Source organism: Haliotis rufescens, unplaced genomic scaffold, assembly GCF_023055435.1.
Source record: "Haliotis rufescens isolate VD_foot unplaced genomic scaffold, xgHalRufe1.0.p SCAF_11, whole genome shotgun sequence".
Taxonomy (NCBI): domain Eukaryota; kingdom Metazoa; phylum Mollusca; class Gastropoda; order Lepetellida; family Haliotidae; genus Haliotis; species Haliotis rufescens.
In genome coordinates this window covers 2,002,341-2,022,351 of record NW_025963791.1, presented here as the reverse complement: position 1 = coordinate 2,022,351, position 20,011 = coordinate 2,002,341, and the positions used below count along the sequence as shown (strand labels likewise).

At 41.2% G+C, this 20,011-nt stretch overlaps 1 protein-coding gene across 1 annotated transcript; it reads left to right on the top strand.

Moving 5' to 3' along the window:
• The first annotated feature begins 1,320 nt into the window (after positions 1-1,320).
• On the top strand, positions 1,321-8,870 carry LOC124144610. Its single transcript, XM_046514098.2, has 2 exons — positions 1,321-1,992; positions 8,610-8,870. The coding sequence occupies exons 1-2, from the start codon at positions 1,716-1,718 to the stop codon at positions 8,771-8,773; spliced, it is 441 nt and encodes a 146-aa protein (XP_046370054.1). The 5' UTR covers positions 1,321-1,715; the 3' UTR covers positions 8,774-8,870.
• Positions 8,871-20,011: the final 11,141 nt, after the last annotated feature.

Genomic DNA, 20,011 nt, shown 5'->3' with positions numbered 1-20,011 from the left:
AGGGTGTTTATTTATGAGAATGATTTCATACATCATCAAGTTCGTTTGTTGACAATGCCATGCTGCCGACACTGGCTGTAAACGACAGGAAGCGAATGTACCGAGACAATAATTTGACTTCGAAGGGGCAAGTTCACTATGAATACTTCATGATGCCAATAACAATGTGGGAATTTCATAACATACTGTTTATTAATTAGTTACCGTTTGAAACCAGTTGGTAGAGATAAATACTAAAATGTACCAAATCATTGCTCGGGAGTTTGATTCAAAATTCGATTGCAAAATGAACTAGGAATTTCAATAGTTTTACTCTATGCCACAGTAAAGCATGGCAACCAGCTGTGTGCAGTAAACAAACAATGTGGGCAAATATCCTACTGAAACATCAGATCAAGTTTTAAAGTTTCAGAATTTTCAAATTGAAAATGTGTCTATTTTACGTAATGTAAATACAAACGTGTTGCCAGGGCCATTATTGTTCAGCTTAGTGGGGTTTGAACATGTTCCCTATACATTTCTTCAAAGGGCTGAAATTGCATATATTACTGCAACACAAAGTGTCCCATGCGATTAAATTAGTTTATATAGCTAACTAGTCGAGCAATTTATGGTATTCCTTTATTATGCTGTGAATCCTTTGTCCCAAAGATAGTGAGAATAAACCACTATAGTGCCCTTCCTGAAAGGATTTTTGAAGTCTCCAAAGATGCACATTTGACTGAAGTTGTCAGATGTTTCTCAATCATTCTGTATCCAAGTGATGCCCCGCTTCATCTGAGGCGAAGTGTTACGGGGGTGTCCTTTTGAAAACCCAAAAAGTATGTTGTAGGCAGTAGAATTATATTTATATTATAAAATGCTGGATCCTCCCTTGATGCGCCCTTCACCCCACCACCACCAACCCGCCCCTCTCCCTCTCCCCCTCCCCCGCTTTTCACGGATTCAAATGTAAACTAAAGCTACGTTGTTGCGACTCTAATATTTTATATCTAAAGTGCTGAGACATGAATGAATAAGATTATTTATGCCGTCTTCATACTGTCACGACATTCAAGGGTGGAAAAGACTAGACAACAGAATGAGAAGTATTGCGCCTTTCCTTTCTGTGCCGTACTCCGCCACTGCCGCGATATGCCTCACAATTGGCACATCTACGTCCGATTTCTGTCATTTAGTGTCAACGTAGATGTAAGATCGATTCTGAGTGGGTGAAGACGACAAAGTCTTAGCTCTCATCGCTGCTCTAATAATGATCAGTCACTCTCAGCCTCTTTATGATTCGGGTTGGTCCTTATGCTGTCGTCTGCTCGCCCTAGATTGGAAGACTTCGTGAGCTGACGTTATCCGTTGCAAACAGTTTGAATTACTGCTTGTGGCATGTTGAATGACAGTTGTGGTGCGTGGAAGTAGGTGATAATTCGTCTTTAGGTTTACACTGCTAACCATGGTTACAAGATTTCAATATGTGGATTTTGCCAACTCGGTAGTAACAAAGGATTTCAGTTAGCCAACGGATTTGTAATTTGATTCCAACCATCAATCAACGGAAACGAGTTAAGCACCATCTACACGACACTGTGCCTTTTACACGCTCGTAAAGATTGGTATGAAACACACGGATGGGATATATTTGCAATAAGGTACGGTTACCACATTAACCAACTACCAACTAGTTTCACTGATTGAATATTAGTTTACCAATTCCTTGCATAATGGCAGTCGCAGCAGATGCAGAGACGAGTGAATCATTTGATCCCAATGGGTATTTCAAGAATGCCAATGGTGGCATATTTTCTGAAGTGGAACTAGCAGGGGAAACAGACCCCCTAAGGTCTGGGAACGCTGTGGAGGGGGGTGAAAATAGCCCCAACTCCGAAGTCTACAATATCCCGGTTCTAGAGACTAAACCTCCAAACTACATGTGGCTAGCGCTGTGCACAACCGTATTCTTCAATCCCCTCTCGGGCATAATCGCCTTGGTGTTAGCCAGTAAGTACCCTTGTCTAATCTTCTGTGGTGATACTGTCGTGTTAGAAAACTCATACATTCTAGTTATCCTCGAAATAAGGATAAATGTGAGCTTATGTGACCTGCAGCATATTTCCGATGTCTTGTTTTTGTACATTATCAGCTATATGGGCCTGGTGAATCCATGCGTCTTTATGGTAATCGAATAACCACTAAGAGACCTGAGCGCCGGAGAAATGTTTAGAATGCATAGTGGTTTTTTTCCGATAAGGATAATTGAACCAATGTGTTATTCACATGAAATGTCTGTCTTAAAACAAACCGAAATCAAATTCTTTTATTTCAAATTCGAAATTGATCAATCTATACATGTAAATTGACCAATTATTGCATGATAGGGTGTGGAGGTTCTAAAGTGCTACCCCAATTTAGAAATATACTGAACAACAAAAGTTCCTGTGACATTGAATAAGATTTAATGCAAAGTTATGTTTTTTACCAAATCTGAAACAATTTCGGTTTGCAACAGATAAAAGACTCTTGTAAGTGTTCAAATGGTTTAATTTGCCATACTGACTTCAGAAAATGCGTGATTTCATAAAAAAAAACATGAACATGCCAAAATGTCAATTTACAAATCAATAACGTGTGTGTCCAACTCTGGTTGCGATGCAAGCAACACATCTTCGTCTCATGGAATGGACCAGGCGTCGCACAAATCCTGTGGGATATCTGTCCATATCTGCTGGAGCATGTTTCGAAGTTTCTGGAGTGTCTGTGGAACACGTGGTTGACGTCGAAGGCGCCGATCCATTTCATACCACATGTGCTCGATTTGTGAGAGATCAGGGGAGCGAGCCGGCCAGGGGGTACATTCACGTTGTTTTGTTGAAGAGAGTCCTGAGTAAGTCGAGCAATATGAGGCCGGGCGTTGTCATTTTGAAAGGTAATGCCTGGGCCATGACGACGCAAAAACGATAGAAAAACAGGGCCGATGATCTCGTCGCGGTAGCGCTGTCCATTGAGATTTCCCTCTACCACTATCTTGCTGTAATCCCCCCATACCATAACGCTGCCGCCCCCGAACCGATCTTCTTCCAAGACACAATGATTGACGTAACGTTCACCTCGACGTCGGTACACACGAATCCGTTCATCGCATGAGGTGAAAACGAGGTCTCGTCAGTGAATAGATCTTGTCCCCTACTGCATGGTCGTCCAGCGTAGACGCTGTCTGCACCACTGTAGACGTGCTTGACGGTGGTTTCCTGTCAAAATAGGACGTCGGGCGGGTCTTCTGGCGACAATCCCTGCACATCTGAGGCGACGACGTACGATTTGTGAAGATATTCGTCGAAGGCTAGGGATGCTTCTTGCATAGGTATGTTGTTCGAATCCAGTTGTCTTGTCGTTTATTGGTTACGGGTGGCCTGCCACTCCGACGATGGTCTCTTGACTGCATTCGTCTGTTGCCAACGTTGCCATAAAAACCAAATGGTGTTTCTGTGGACGTTAAATTGTCTTGCAACATCACGTTGACTCGATCCTGCTTCAAGCATACCAATGGCTCGCAGACGTTCATTTTCGGACAGGCGTGGCATTCGTAATGTTGAATAATTGCGTAATTTCGATGTTTTTCTGAGTGGTTGTTGTCAGCACGATACTAAACAATGCATATGGAATCCCGTTAACGCACATGTTTTTATACCCATTCATGGGTAGTGAAATGCATGGGGCTTGCATAAAAGTCAACCTTTGCATGGAATGCATGCTTTTCTGTAGCAGCTGCGTTTTTGTGACTTGATTCCATACATGTTCTACAATACTGAAAACCAAACTTTACTTGTTTGAAAAATACACTAAAATATTGGTGTTACAGGAACTTTTGTTGTTGAGTATAGATAATTAATGCTAAGGCCCAAATGGCAGAAACGTCGCTCCCCGACCGCAGCTACGGGTCTAAATAGGAGGGTAAATGCGGAAAGCGATAATGCGATGTACAACGCGAAGAACGGCTGTGCGAAAGTGATAGAGACAGTGACGCCATTGAAGAAGTAGTGATGACGTTAGCACGAGATGATTACGTAACTTCCGAGGGCACGCGTGTGCAATGACGCAACGGAAGTAGGTAAAATTGAAAACATAAGATGAAATACCTGCAATAAAAACATTTAGCCACTCGAACTAAATGTAATAATGATAAATTCTTCAGTATTACAAAATATACTAGGTAAACCTTTTTATTATATAATGGGCAGGTTTCTCGGCAGGATAAAGCCGACGGATAAAAACGATATCCGTTTGGGTCATATGCGGATAGAGATGCAAATATCAAAGGTCAAGTAGGGACTACTTTCAGTGTTTATAAACAAACATGCGTCGCCCTTGTCATTCGGCGATCGAGTCAGAATTAACCATCGGGAATCTGGAGAAACTGCAGGGATCATTGCTATCATTATCAAAAGAACAGTCTAATATACTGAATATCAGTGTCTAACTGTGACGTAGCTAACGGCATTTAATAAGTTTTGGCAACTTTGGAGATATAAATTTCGAAACAATTTTGCAAGGGCACTAGGCCTAGCCAAGCGGGATCAGTAGCCATATCTGTGCTTGTAGACCTCTTGAAACCTTTTCCACAAATTAAAATAGTTGGATTTGGCCGAAATATGTTTGAATTGTTACCTTGTTTCGTTTCGTCGCTGTGTGTACATCTGACCACACTTCTTAACGTGATAACAACATCTGAACGTGGCCGTGACGTCTGATAGACTAGGGTTAGAGTAGCTTCCCTTTGAGAAATGGCAGTTACTTTAGCGGACCGACCGATGGATTGCAGCCAAAGTCAAGAAAAAACAATTGCAGTTGGAACTATATTGGCCACTGTCACTGTCCGACTGACATATCACCTACCCTGTGACGTAATAAATATTAATGCGCACATTCCAGGAAAACTCGCAATGTTTCGGTAATGTTTGTGAGAGAGGGAAAGCGATTTTCAAGCACTGAATTAAAGAATTACATTTTATGATAAAGAGGTTATCACGCTTGTGTGTTTGGGGATGGTAAATATCCTGTATTAGGAATAAACACTTTGTATTCCTATTGCATGATATTTACCATCCCCAAACACACTCGCGTGATAACCTCTATGCATCCATTTAACAGTCAATACAACTACAACTAAATCATGCATAGAAGGGCGCGACATGCACAATATAATGTATATTTTATCTGAATGCATTCTACTGGTAAAGGCAAACGCACTATTTTGTCGTATATGGGAATGGTAAAATGTCATTTTTAACAGAAGAGTATTATTAATTACTTTGGTATGCTACGATTACAGACGGCCATGGAATCTGTAGAAGAATAGACAGTTATCATGTTTCACTGGTATACCTGCATCGCTATATAGCAAGAAGAGGCGACTGACGGGATCGGGTGGTCAGGATCACTGACTTGTTTGATGCATGTCATCGTATCCCAATTGCGTGGATCGATGCTCATGGTGTCAATAATTGGATTGTCTGGTCCAGAGTCGATTATTTACAGACCGCCGTTATATAGCTGGAATATTGCTGAGTGCGGCATCAAAAAACAAACAAACAAACAATTTCCAAAAGTAACAAGGACTATAAAAATCTAAAGCATTTATTTCTGAAACTGTTGAAATTTGGATAGATGACTGGCCGTAGCTGACCCGGTTCTTATTAAAAGTCGGTTCTAATTTTAATGTTTTACCCCCAAACCAGCCCCTTAAAAGGTGCCCAATAGAGGAAATACGGTAAATCACATCCAGTCACACATTACGCAAACCTGCAATATGCAAGTCAAGACAAGACAGGTTGCGTGGAAGTGAGAACTAACCACAACCATCACATATCATTATTAGGCCAGGCGTATTAAGTCAGCAGTTTGTACATGCCGAGTCACACGCGGCCGTCGCTCTCGCCGCCGGCTTGTGACCTGATGGGGGATTAAGTCCTACATTACCCCCATCACTCTGTGTGTAGTGGATGGGATGACAGACACTGAGTCAGTTAATTTGTCACCTTTATGAGATAATATCATTCTGACTATCTAGGACTCCGTATCGCTGAAGTCCAGGTTGTTCCCCGCGTGATGGGGATGGCATCGCCTGGATTGCACTTTGTTGTGATCCGGCTAACACCGGCACATTATTCAAGCATTTGCACTAGGCTGACCGCAACTGGATGTTTTCTATTTTGTTATGTATAATGTGATATGCAGAGTGCAATGTAATAAAATTGTACGGTTGAAAATTGTTTGGTTTTGTACGATTGAGTGAGTTGGGTTAACGCGGTTTTGAACCTGATTTATTCCCAGACGGGTTGGCTTCATTTAGGAGGAACGCCCAAAGAGACGTTTACCAGTTTGTGAAACCCACAAACACGGGTATAGTGTTGTTGCTTGGTTTATTTGTTGTTTAACGCCGCTCTCAGCAATATTCCAGCTATATGATGGCGATCTGTAAATAATAAAGTCTGGACCAGACAAGCCAGTGATTGATATCATGAGCATCGATCCACGCAATTGGGATACGATGACATGCATCAACCAAGGCAGCGAGCCTGACCACCCGATCCCGCTAGTCGCCTCTTACGACAAGCATAGTCGTCTTTTTACGGCAAGCATGGGTTGCTGAAGACCTATTCTACCCCGGATCTTCACGGGTCTGTTGCTTTGTATAACCGTTGGACTCTCTATAGGGGTGGGTGTCAGTGCTCCGTGCTTTGTGCCCTTTGTATCATCTGATACGTCATCTTCACGAAATTAACTTAATAATTAACTGCTAGATAAAAATTAGATATACAGTTGTTGACATATACCACTTTGGGAAACCCACTAACACAGATATGATGTTAACAAATATAGGACCAAGAGGGCAAAATGTTAGACTGGAAACCACAGCGGATCCTGGCACGGCTATGGGACACGATTCTGCACAGTGAATTCAATTTTAACATTTAATTAGTGTCCTTACGACCCTGGACACACACACTCGCGCACGCACACACGTGAGCTATAAAAGTGCAATGATTGTGAACGCGACGTGACACCACGTTTTATCTGGACCCCTACGTCCCCGACAAAAAAACCCCGGATACCTTGGTGATTCCGGGTGCGAACCGGTCCCCAATAACAAATCCTTGTCGAACGAGGTGACAAAATGCATTGGTGATCAAGAGTCTTGGTTGATAGCTTAAGGCGTTGCTCGAACTGTTAACACAGTCCCTCTGTAATGCATATACGATGCGGGTTATTGGGGTAGATGGTAAACCCGACTTAGTCCTTCACTGGAACACCCTCGATTATCCAGGCTATTATTTGTCCATTCTGTTGTGATAAATAGGTCTTCAGCAACCCACTCTTGCCGTAAAGGGCGACTATGCTCGTCGAAAGAGGAGATTAACGGGGTCGGGATCGTATGCCAATTGAGTAGATCGATGCTCATGATGTTAATCACTGGATTGTCCAGTCCAGACTCGATTTTTTTTTACAGAACGCCGTCATATATCTGAAATATTGCTGAGTGGGGCGTTAAAAGACAGACAAAAAAACAAACTCATTGGCTTCTGGCCATGGATGCAACTCTGTACCGTGAATTCGGCCACCTGCATGTGTCCCTCCTTCTCGAAAATTTAACAGCATGCATGGTTATAGAACATAATCTATGTCCACGCAATCAATGAGTGATATTCCATTACAGTAATCTCTTGTAAATATTGAAGGCGAAGGCGACCGATTTAAACACGACGGTCCAGCTGCAGCGATTGATCAATAAAGATATGGTAGATTCAGCAACCCAACATATTACATCTTTTTGACGTACAATTGGATGGTTCGATTTTCATGGTGGCATTAGCATAAAAATGGTAGCAAAAAACATTTTCAGCAATGGCAAACTTCTTTATTGTGTCTTCATATACCCCGACCTTTTTGCCTAAGGGTTTCATAGGAATGCAATTCCTAAGAAATATCAATATTTTGTCACTTGTTACTCGGATATTTGTAACGCCCATGGAAATTAGACTGTCGTTTTAACCTGGAAGCGATGTTATATGACATGCAGAGTGACCGAGAGGTACCATCAACATAAAAGGTCTACATGCACATACAACTATTTCAATAGACCAGGGCAAATGTATCTTTACCCGACACAGTTTCAATGACTTGGAGATTATTGATTTAGTCCGCCTGTGGCAAACTGTCATTGCTCGTTATTCATGTCGAGTGTGAGCGACAGCCATCCGAACCACGATCTTTGTCAGCCTCACTCAGCAATTTCAAAACGGCTGCGCTGGTGTCAAACTTTCCCATTACTTTAACAAAGCGTCCTCCTTTCAAAAAACAGGTTATGCCAGACCGATATAATCTGACTCCTTCGTGCGTATATATATATACATATATTTACAGCCTACATTTCTAGGCAAATTGCGCGCGAAATCAGGGCTTCAATTTAAAGCCTTGTGGTGTCGTTAAAAGGGTGTAATCTGACTCCTCCGTTCCCTTGGGCCCTGGGGTCTCCAGCCCAGGTCAAAACACGCACGCACGCACGCACGCACGTACGCACGCACGCACAGAGTAAAGAGTTTTCTGTTGTTGTCTTTCAGTGCAGGCGGATGGAGAGTACATGCGCAATAACTGTGAACGAGCTCGATGTCTTGGGCGTGCCGTGAAGATCATCTGCGTCGTCTCCATTGCTGCCACCATCCTCATCCTCATCATCGTCTCCAGCTTCTTTGTACCACCTCCGACTGTCGACGTCAGTACATGACGTACAAAGTTGTTATACTTTTGCACGGGATGTTAATACACCCTGTCTCCGACATCATGATCAAGTTGTTTGTTGCTTGTTGGTTTGTTGTGTAACTCCGCACTCAGAAATATTCCAGCTATATGACGGCGGTCTGTAAATAATCGAATCTGAACCAGACAATCCAGTGATTGACATCATGTGCATCGATCCGCGCAATTGGGATACGATGACATGCATTAACCAAGGCAGCGAGCCTGACCACCCAATCCCGTAAGTCGCCTCTTATGACAAGCATAGTCGCCTGTTACGGCAAACATGGGTTGCCAAAGACCTATTCTACCCCGGATCTTCGCGGGTTCATGTCAAAGTGAGTGGGTAGAAGGCCATGAGATACATATAGAATACTAAACGAGCTCCCGTGTAATACCAATTTAATGAAACGAGTGAATAGTTCTGGTATCTGACGAGTGAAAGCGATTCAGATACCACAACTATTCACGAGTTTCATAAAATTGGTTTTACACGAGAGCGAGTTTAGTATTTTATTTATTACTTGTCATTTATAATGTTTTTAGAATTATACTGTTGAGTGTAAATAGGCTGACACCTACACGATCCATGGCATAATCCAATTGAGTTTAACAGAATAATACTTCAAACACGTCAAAAGTTGAAACGTATGAATTTAATATCATACAATGGTCCACCTTTAGAATTCAGGCGTTCGTCCCACAAAATCATTGTAGCGCTAAGGCTGTCACTACTCACATAATTTAACTTCTAAGGGTAACGACTGTCGTTGCGCTAGAGTACGATCGCCTTGTGGAACGGGGCCTTGCACCTCAAAGTTTACAATCACGTCACAATACCCGATGACGTAATTTGTTGAATTTGTTGCAAGATCCATCGGCGAAACAATGCCATGTGACGTCAGCCTAGCAACAAGGTTGCTGGGGTCATCGAGTGTGCATACGTTCCTCCCAGTGATCTATCATCTCCACACACAATGCCGTTGAATAAGCCAAGGGATGTTGAGAGCGTTCAATATTTGTTCGTGAAACGTGTTCCGAGAGTACATAAGCACGCGTTTTGGTATTACACAATGTGTAATAAAGCTGTATGTTTATTAAACGGGTCATCTCTTCACGGGCAAGTAATAAATGGCACGTTTTGTTATAACGTCATCAAAAGCTGATGTTACAAATGACGGTTATCCTGCTATCGGACGGTCATGTGAGACCAATTAAACCGTGTATAATTGGTTATCCCTCGTAGGGAGGTTAACATGTGACCAAAATTAGTGACTGGCTGTCCTGTTATTCGTTGGGAACATTGACACGTTTCAGTATATGTGTATTATTCCGTCATCGGACGGTTAACAAGTAAAAAAACATAATCACAAATGAAGGCTCAAGCGAGATCCAATATAATGTCAAAAAAGCGACTACGCAAAACAAGCCTGTGAATAGCACCATACGACACACGACGGCCTGTGACAGCAACTGTCTGCATCGTGTCTGAACGACCAGGAAGTGGATATTTCACCTGTCACCGCGAGTACAGTGGTCGTCGTCGTCTAACGAGGTTTGAACAGCTGGGTGGATAACAGGGCCCACTTGCTCAAAGCGAACTGAGCACTAAGACTATATTGTAAGTCTGTGTTGATGTGATTCGCCTTGTATTTGAAAATTGCTTTGTGTTACAAATGGGCCCTATTGACATCATTGATGTACAGTTGATTTTCTCTCATGTTTCTAGATAATTGCGGTCTATGTCTGTATAAACGAGTTTCCATGTGTTCTTTATTAACGAGGCTGTATGTATGTCAGATCCTCGTGGATGTGTTATACATAGTCCTTCTGTCTTTATTTATCAAGTTCCTTGTGGATATGTATACAATTTCCTGTAATTATGGCGTAAGGCTGTCTATATGAACGATATTCCATTGTAACTTTATTTCATAGCCAAATTATAACTTTTTTACGCCATAATGAGCTGTCTAAATCAACGAACTTCTATTGATTATAACTATTGAACGCTATAATGAGTTGTCTATATTAAAGAAGTTCCACTGATTATAACAATTGAACGCTATAATGAGTTGTCAATATTAAAGAAGTTCCACTGATTATTACTATTAAACGCTATAATGAGCTGTCCATATTAAAGAAGTTCCACTGATTATAACCATTGAATGCTATAATGAGTTGTCTATATTAATGAAGCTCCATTAATTATAACTATTGAACGCTATAATGAGTTGTCCATATTAAAGAAGTTCCACTGATTATAACCATTGACCGCTATAATGAGTTGTCTATATTAATGAAGCTCCATTAATTATAACTATTGAACGCTATAATGAGTTGTCCATATTAAAGATGTTCCACTGATTATAACCATTGAACGCTAAAATGAGTTGTCTATATTAAAGAAGCTCAACTAATTATAACTATTGAACGCTATAATGAGTTGTCAATATTAAAGAAGTTCCACTGACTATAACCATTGAACGCTATAATGAGTTGTCCATATTAAAGAAGTTCCACTGATTATAACTATTGAACGCTATAATGAGTTGTCAATATTAAAGATGTTCCACTAATTATAACCATTGAACGCTATAACGAGTTGTCTATATTAAAGAAGCTCAACTAATTATAACTATTGAACGCTATAATGAGTTGTCAATATTAAAGAAGTTCCACTGACTATAACCATTGAACGCTATAATGAGTTGTCCGTATTAAAGAAGTTCCACTGATTATAACCATTGAACGCTATAATGAGTTGTCCATATTAAAGAAGTTCCACTGATTATAACCATTGAACGCCATAATGAGTTGTCTATATTAAAGAAGTTCCACTGACTATATCCATTGAACGCTATAATGAGTTGTCCATATTAAAGAAGTTCCACTGATTATAACTATTGAATGCTATAATGAGTTGTCTATATTAAAGAAGTTCCACTGATTATAACCATTGAACGCTATAATGAGTTGTCTATATTAAAGAAGTTCCACTGACTATATCCATTGAACGCTATAATGAGTTGTCCATATTAAAGAAGTTCCACTGATTATAACTATTGAACGCTTTAATGAGTTGTCTATATTAAAGAAGTTCCACTGATTATAACCATTGAACGCTATAATGAGTTGTCTATATTAAAGAAGTTCCACTGACTATAATCATTGAACGCTATAATGAGTTGTCCATATTAAAGAAGTTCCACTGATTATAACTATTGAACGCTATAATGAGCTGTCTATATTAACGAAGTTACTGATTATAACTGTACGGTATAGTCACCGTTTTATATTAAAGAAGTTTTACTGTAACACTATTAATGTGTATATAACCAGTGGACACTATAGTCAGCTCTCTATATTAACGAGGTTTAACTATATTTCTATATTTGCGCAAAGCGATCTTAGCACTACGACAAATGTAAGCCTATTTTTTTCAGTCTGATTGCTAAGATTGGTTTTATGCTAGTGCCAATAGTTTCTCTTTTAACTCATGTAGTCTGCAGTTGTAAAACAATTCCCTTGTATTGGTGTATATCACATCCTTTATCTGTTGTGCATTATTCAGAGGTGGAGCAATATCACTTCTTTATTCTCCCCTATTGATTGAAGACCGCGTTGAAAGTATTATGTACACGCCATTCTGTTGTTGCTTCGGTGTGTCATATAAAGGTTTATAGGCATAGGATCGGAATGGATTATATTTTGGAATAATTCCCAGCAAGTCTTGCTTTCAGTGACGTGTTCAACTTTCTTTCCCGCGAGACCTATAAACCAAAACATTGCGATATGTTCTCTCGTATTTATATTACCTCTTCTAGAATCCTGAGCACTTTGAACCATGTTATGTATATCCAGAGTGTCATGTGTTCTTTCTCACCATCAATACTGTAGTGTTTTCAAACACTTTTGACTGTTGACGTTAACGTGTGTACACTAGTGCAAGCATCGCATTTAGTGCCGAACGCCACTGCTGCTCGTGTGCGCCGATTCTACTCAAGCTCTATGTATCCCGTGGTAAGGTGTATCACTACTTATATATGATGAGCGTAGTGGATATTTCACTTGCTGAAATGACTTAATGAGTATGGTTTAACGGCGCTTTTAGCAATATTCCAGCTTCACGAGTTGTACTCATGGGGAAGCTAACCCAGGTCTTCGGTATAACGAGCTAACCGCTGGGCCACCACAACGTGCGCCTATGAAATCCTTAATAGGAAGGATAGTTCTTGGTAGTGTTGGCTTTGCGAAACGTTTAATGTAAAATGTGATTTCCAATGTGCAAAAGAAAGGTTGAGAAACTTACACATCTCATTTGATCCTTTGTCTTTAAAAGGTTATCCTAAAAGCTACAGAAGAATTGTGTGAATACAAAAATATCTTTAAACAAGGGGACAGTATTGGCCAAGTGGTCGAAAGATCCGCAATTCGCTGTGCAGAGTTACGTCTCTTAGCCGAGCCTGGATCCGCTGATCACAGGTTCGCATCACCATACGTGTACTCTGAGAGTCAGTTCTGAGGGACCGCGTTCTACGTCGCTAGTTATTCCCCACACAGGCAGCTGACATGCCACAAAACAAGGGAAGCACTGTTAAAGCAGGGTTAAACCCCAAACTCACTATTTAGCAATTAATTACTGTTAACGTTTTGCTCTTATCACTTTATTGACGCTCGGCGTGACTGATATGGCTTTTCAAATCCAGTGCCAGCATTGATTTTTCTGTGATTAATCTAGATGTGTCCACTAGTGCCATCCTTTACGACAGAGCTATTCGACAGTCGCCAGGAAGGGCTCGGATTCTTCACCAGTAATGATGACGGGGGTGATCCGGAACATCCTGTCTTTTCCCGAGGCCTTCCGGTGATGTTCGGTGGCAGCATACTGGGCCAGGTTGTATGTGTTCAGTGATGCAGCATCGACATGTGGTGACGTTGTCATATTACATACATTTTAAACATGTTGACTATTGTTAGCGGGACTGTTGGGTAACCTTATGGTTAAACGACTCGCTTGTCATGCCGAAGGCCCGTGTTCTATTCCTCACATAGGTACACTGTGTGAAGCCAATTTCTGTGTGCAGCCACTCCATCACGGAGGTGGTATATAAGCGGAGAACATCAGATGAACATGATACAGATACATACTTTAGTCACGATACATATTCCTAGGTACACAGCGTTATGCAGCGGTTTACATATGATTGAATATAGTAGACCCGATACACTCTAACTAATAAATTACCCGAGTGGGCATTCGCACAAGATACATTCTAGTTCAGCTACAATACATATTCCAGAAGGTAATCAACGTAATAAGGTTACCAGAATTGGCATTATCTATTTACCGCAGTAGTACAATGGGAACATCTAAGATATACAGCCAAGTATGACATTTTCAATTACCCACTATAGACTTGCATGCAGGCATTACCAAGGGTAATAGCATGTAGGTCATTTTTTAACAGTGCAAGACTGTGACGTTCCTTACCTGAGTGAAACAGTCACTTTATTTGACAGCCACAGAATGATTTGTGACTGTCTGTCTTCCGTATTTATTCTAGCTACTACAGATAATCTCATTTACTGATGAAAGGAGAAGTATATATAATTTAGTTTGACTGAAGCACTGATGGCAAAGGTGTTTTTGAGTGATGTTTAGTAAGAATAATAGCTTACCTGTTGCTAGCATGCCACAAATGTATACCTGGGCCCACTTGCACAAAGCGATCTTAGCGCTACGACTATTGTAAGCCTATGTTAATGTATGGGAGTTACGATCATCTTAGCGCTAAGATCGCTTTGTGAAAGTGGGCCCAGGTATATGGGATTTAATAAGGGTGGATGATAAACAGCTGTAGATGCAAATAAAGTTATTAACGCCTTTGTTTGCCTAGCTCTATGCGACCAGCAGAATGAGAAAGATACTGCTCCGGGATTATGTCAGATGTACATTGTTTAAGATATTGGAGCGTGGAATGTTAGTTTGTGATATCCCCTATTTCCAATCTTTAATATTTGGCATGTATCTTGAATAAATATTTGTAAAACTTTCCAGTGTCAATAGAAGTATAGTAGGTGATCAACTCGTTATATCTAAAGTTGCTAGAAATATCTGTCGGATAAGAAGCTACTTTTGTCTCAGGCGCTTGATTTGCCACTTAACAAAAGTCGACTGTATATTAATTTGAAAACAACATATTTTAGATTGACATTCAATAAGCCCTACAAGTCTCGTGACACAGGGCTGTGGTATCGAACTGCATCCATGAAGTAGAGACTGGAACAGTCTATCTCTGATTGCAACAAAAGGCCCTAAAAGTCTGAAACATAATTTAGACGTCGTAGCTATAGTATACAATGTGTGAAATGATCATTTCCATGTTATCAGAGTCATCATCAACTGCTACAGCTATCTACACTGTATCCGCTGTGAAGAGTTGCGTCCCTTGGGCACACCAGAAACATATGATCGTGGGTTCGAATCCTGGTTCGCCCCGATTATGTTTCTAGGTTTGTCAGCACCGTACCCGTGCTCGTGGGTTTCAACAAAGTGTTAAACTTCTGAGACCTGCATCACTTCAGGCTTACCTGTCACATTAAGCCGTGATGTGACTGGAATTCTGTTCAAAGTGGAATTTAACCCAACTCTCTCACTCAACGTAATAACATATTATCAGAAAAAGAAATCTGTTTCAACAACTTGACTCAAACTTGCTATAGGACAGCCAGTGTACCACCCGTTAGCCTTTAAGTCATCTGTCTCTATCCGACGTTTGTGTTGAACTCGCTGCTCACCGTGCCGCTCAGAGACTGGGTTGTGTTTTATAGAAGATGTATTTGTAAATGCAACGTTCGAATTGAATCAAATTGTTATTCGGAAAACAGTGGACATTTTAATACACCAAGTTTTTGTTAGCTCTTGATTCATGTGTGGTAGAAGTATTGAGGCGCGGCTCCTCGCGTCCTTGTTTGCTATTTCAAAAAGCAGTTCCAAATAAAACTTATATTATATAAAGAAATCAATAAGATATGAAATCAGTTGTTCCTCAAACCAAATATTCCGGTAATTTGATTCTCTCAGTTCTGGACAGGATCATACAGAACTCAACAGGCAAAGAATAAATGGCATTCTTACCGAGTCCACATCAATCGGAGTTGAGTTAATTTTGCCAGAGCAATTGCCACGTTCCTAAAATATTCGTCTTGAGTTAGGAAATGTCCAGAATTTGAATCAGGTAGTATCGACCTGCCTTTGATTGAGCGCAGCTTATTGCCCCTGTGGTGTGACATTTGGTGGAAGTGGCCTCTGTCAAGGGATTAAGTGATTTTTCTGAACACTTTCCACAAATACCGCGTGTCTCCACCACTTCTCACTACACGTCGGTCGGAGTGGTGGGCAATTACCCCGCGGGAGGTTGCGAGTCACATCTTTACGGTCGCATCGGCGTCGTTGACGGTCACAACGGTATCCTTGATGGTTAAATCGGCAACGCTGACTGTCACATCGCAACCACTGACGGTCACATCGACACCGTTGGCATCGTTGACTGTCACGTCGGCATCGTTGACGGTCACATCATCATCACTGATGGTCACATCGGTATCCTTGGCGGTTACATTGGCATCGTTGACAGACGCATCGGCATCTTTGACGGTCACATAAGCATCCTTGACGGTCACATAAGCACCGTTGAAGATCACATCAGCATCGTTGACGGTCACATAGATACTTGACCGGGATCGTTGACGGTTACTTTGACATAGCATCAACCATCTTCCCGAGGCTAGTTTCCACACTTTTATAGTCAGTTAACTCTCTTGCCTCGGGAAGATGAGCATCAACTTACAGACTGATAAGTGCATCTATGTTCGAGATATCAAATAGGGAGGTTATGTGAAGGGAGATTATTGCACTTATATAGCGACGTGCATGCAGGTGCGTGCTTGCGTGCGTATACTAGTCGGGACTAATGCTGATATTATAGTCTAGCCCAATGAGATACCATGCAGCAGTTTTAACTTGAATACCCCAATCAGACACAGTATACTGACTCCAAGCCGACCAGTGTTTGTTTTAGCCCCATCATGCCGAGCGCCAGGTAGGGTAACAAGTACTATCTTTTAACATCTTTTGGTATGACGCGGCCGGGGATCGAATCTCCAACCTTCCACTCCACAGGCAGACGCTCTGTAAGACCACGGCGGGGAGCTCAACTAGAGAATTTGGCAGGGGAGATAAAAACTGTTCAGTCTTTTTCAACATCCCAAATCATGAAATGGCACCAGTTCACCACGAGCCTGATCTGTCGAGCAAGTTTTATCCAGATATATCCAACGGTTTTGGAGTTCTGCTCCAGAAACGAGCAGTACCCTCATTTACAGTGGAGTCCAGCTTGTCATGAAAACATAAAAAAAGGCATGTCAATGGAAATACTTGAAGATATAAAAATCCCGCTTAGGGATAATTGCTTTCAATATTCGGCTGTTACGAAATGGACTGTTTAACATTAGCAGAAGTATCACAGAAGATGGGTTCAAGATGGGAACTCAAAAACTGACTTGCATAAACATATCCAGGGACCTTTTCTCCAGTTATCAGCAGAATCCTGATAAAGTTGGATGCCATTTATAACCCAGGAAAGTGACATGCTCCAGCTGGCCTATTATAGAACTGAAACTTACCAAAGATGTCTCAGTATTCAAGCAGGATACAACCACATTTCACACTTATCGTAATTGGATCTTGGCCTTAACATAAATGCCATCAACATCTGATGTGGAAGGATGTGTTACGAGACATGCAAATGTCTAAGAAAGTAACAATAATATCAAGGCGTCACAAAAGCTCTAACCTTGACCTTTCACTAATCATCACTTTTCAGGGATGTGCCCCTTCGTAGTTATTTCAGTCCTATAGACAACAGAGAGCAAAAGCAATGGCCCAAGCCACCCAAACCCCGATTTCTCGAAACAAACTTAAGTTAAAAAACTGACTTAAGTCTGGGGTTTTACTCAAATTTGAGAAAACGGAGCACAAAAAAAACATTTCTGAAACAAAACTGAGTTCAATATTGACTCAAACTGAGTTCGAATCCACGTAAAGCTAAAGTTAGCCTACATGTACGTGGACACAAATGGCGATTGCTACTACACGTAAGCGGAAATCGAGGCGGAGACATGTTATTTGTAGGGGGATACCGATCGTGAAAACCCACTGGAATACTGGGACGAAGATCTTTTCTTGAAATTTACATTTCGGGCGGAAACGATTCTGTACATTGTTACATTGTACAGTTGAGCTTTTGCTGAGTTTGACTCGAGAAATGCTATTGAGATTTTAGTATAAACGTAAGTTTGTTTTGTTATAGATTCTATGGCGGTATCTTTTATTGTTCAGAGAAGACTGCAGCTGCGTTGCGTTGTTTCTGTAGAGATTCGGTAGACGATCATTACATTGTGTTTTCGACTGTGACCAGTCGTCTGGAAGTTGCTATATTTAGATGCTAGTGTGCCAAGCTCCTTTCCCAGCCCGTGACACCTTCGTTACACTCTCGGAGATACCGAGAGTATAACGAGGATGTCACGCGCTGGGAAGGAGCTTTGCTAGTGTGGTGTGTAAACCGATTTGGTATACCGCGGACGGTGATAGTATGTAACCGAAATTTCTGTAATGTTCTATGTTATGAGGGCACTGTCTGGAACTTTCCAGAGGGTGGGGAGGTTGTATATAAGGGGACAATAGCGTGTTTACGTATCTCTCACACATTTCATCACATCAAGTCCAGCTTTCGTGTGTGGATCGCTCGTCGCTCCTGATTCTCTGCCTGTGCCCATCTCGGAAGCTTGTGCAGCAGGGTGAATATATACTGAACAGCATTGAAAACGCACCACCATGAAAATGGATGTATTTTTATCCGGGCTTAAGTCATATGAAAATATATAAGTGAATGAGTAATATACGACGTTCTGGACGAAGCATGAAGAAGAACAGCTCGTCAAAACACATTCCTAAATTGTGTGGGGCGGCATCAGTCATAACCATCGAACAGAGCTCCATGTTTGTCGTGGAAGAGTTAATGCCCTTTACTACAGGAATAACATATTTGCAAATCACGTCATCCCATTCTTTCATCAGCACCAGGATATGCACACCTTCCAGCAAGATAATGCAAGAGCGCATACAGCACGTGTTTCAACACAGTACCTAGCGAACAATAATGTGCCTCTGCTTCCATCGCCAGCCCTGTCACCCGATCTATCGCCAATTGAACATCTATGGGATTACCTGGGTCAACGCCTCTCACGTCCTCTGCAAGTACAGAACCTGAGATAACTTGAAGATACACTACGTCAAGAGTGGAATGCCCAAGAACACTATTCGCAGACTTATTCGATCAATGAGAAGACGTTGCATGGCCTGTGTTGCTGTCAATGGCGGACAAACCAGATTTTCATTTTAACCCTATGTGTCTTCCTTACACTGATGACGTAATTGTAATAAGTGTGGTATTCCTGTTTCCTTTGTCGTCTTTCTTAAAAATCTGTCTGTCTGTTCTAATCAAAATCGGTCATTGCTCAAGTTGTTTTTGTAATATTTCAAGATTTATTGCTGGTGCGTTTTCAATGCTGTTCAGTATATATTATTATCACTGACTTTTGCTATCCCCACTGTATTTGTTGTATACTGACCGCTGCTATCATATATATATACCACTCTATTGTGTACTGCCATTGCAATTGCAATGTTGGTTTGTAAACCTAGTTAATTTTGAAATACAATTGTAAATTGTATACCATTTGTCGGTTGTTTGTTGGATTCACCCTAGGTTCTTTACTTCAGAATTCTGGGTTAACATATTGTTTCAATTTGGGAATCGACACTTGGGAATTTGGGAATCTACATGTAACAGTTTCGAGACATCTGGCCAGATATACAACACCCAAACACCTACGTCATACCCTTGTAACTACGCACTCATCATTTTGTCACTGCTTATCACAAGCATGGGGTTCTGTATATTCTGAAAGGATCCCAGTTGGGTGATGGGGTTAAATGTGTGTAAGGTTGCGTTCATTATTACTTCACTTATACAGGAGGTGTATGTGAGTGTGTGGCTGCTTGTAATAATCTAGACTAAGTTCTAGCCCACTGAGATACCATGCCAAAGTCTAACATGGATACACCACTCAAACACAGTATACTGACTCCATGCCGTCCAGTTCT

What these genes read in the sequence shown, in the direction of transcription:
- LOC124144610 (XM_046514098.2), top strand. Translation starts at nt 1,716, where the DNA reads ATGGCAGTCGCAGCAGATGCAGAGACGAGTGAATCATTTGATCCCAAT. An exon ending in AATCGCCTTGGTGTTAGCCA is followed by an intron (nt 1,993 to 8,609) that starts GTAAGTACCCTT and finishes GTTGTCTTTCAG; the next exon opens with TGCAGGCGGATGGAGAGTAC.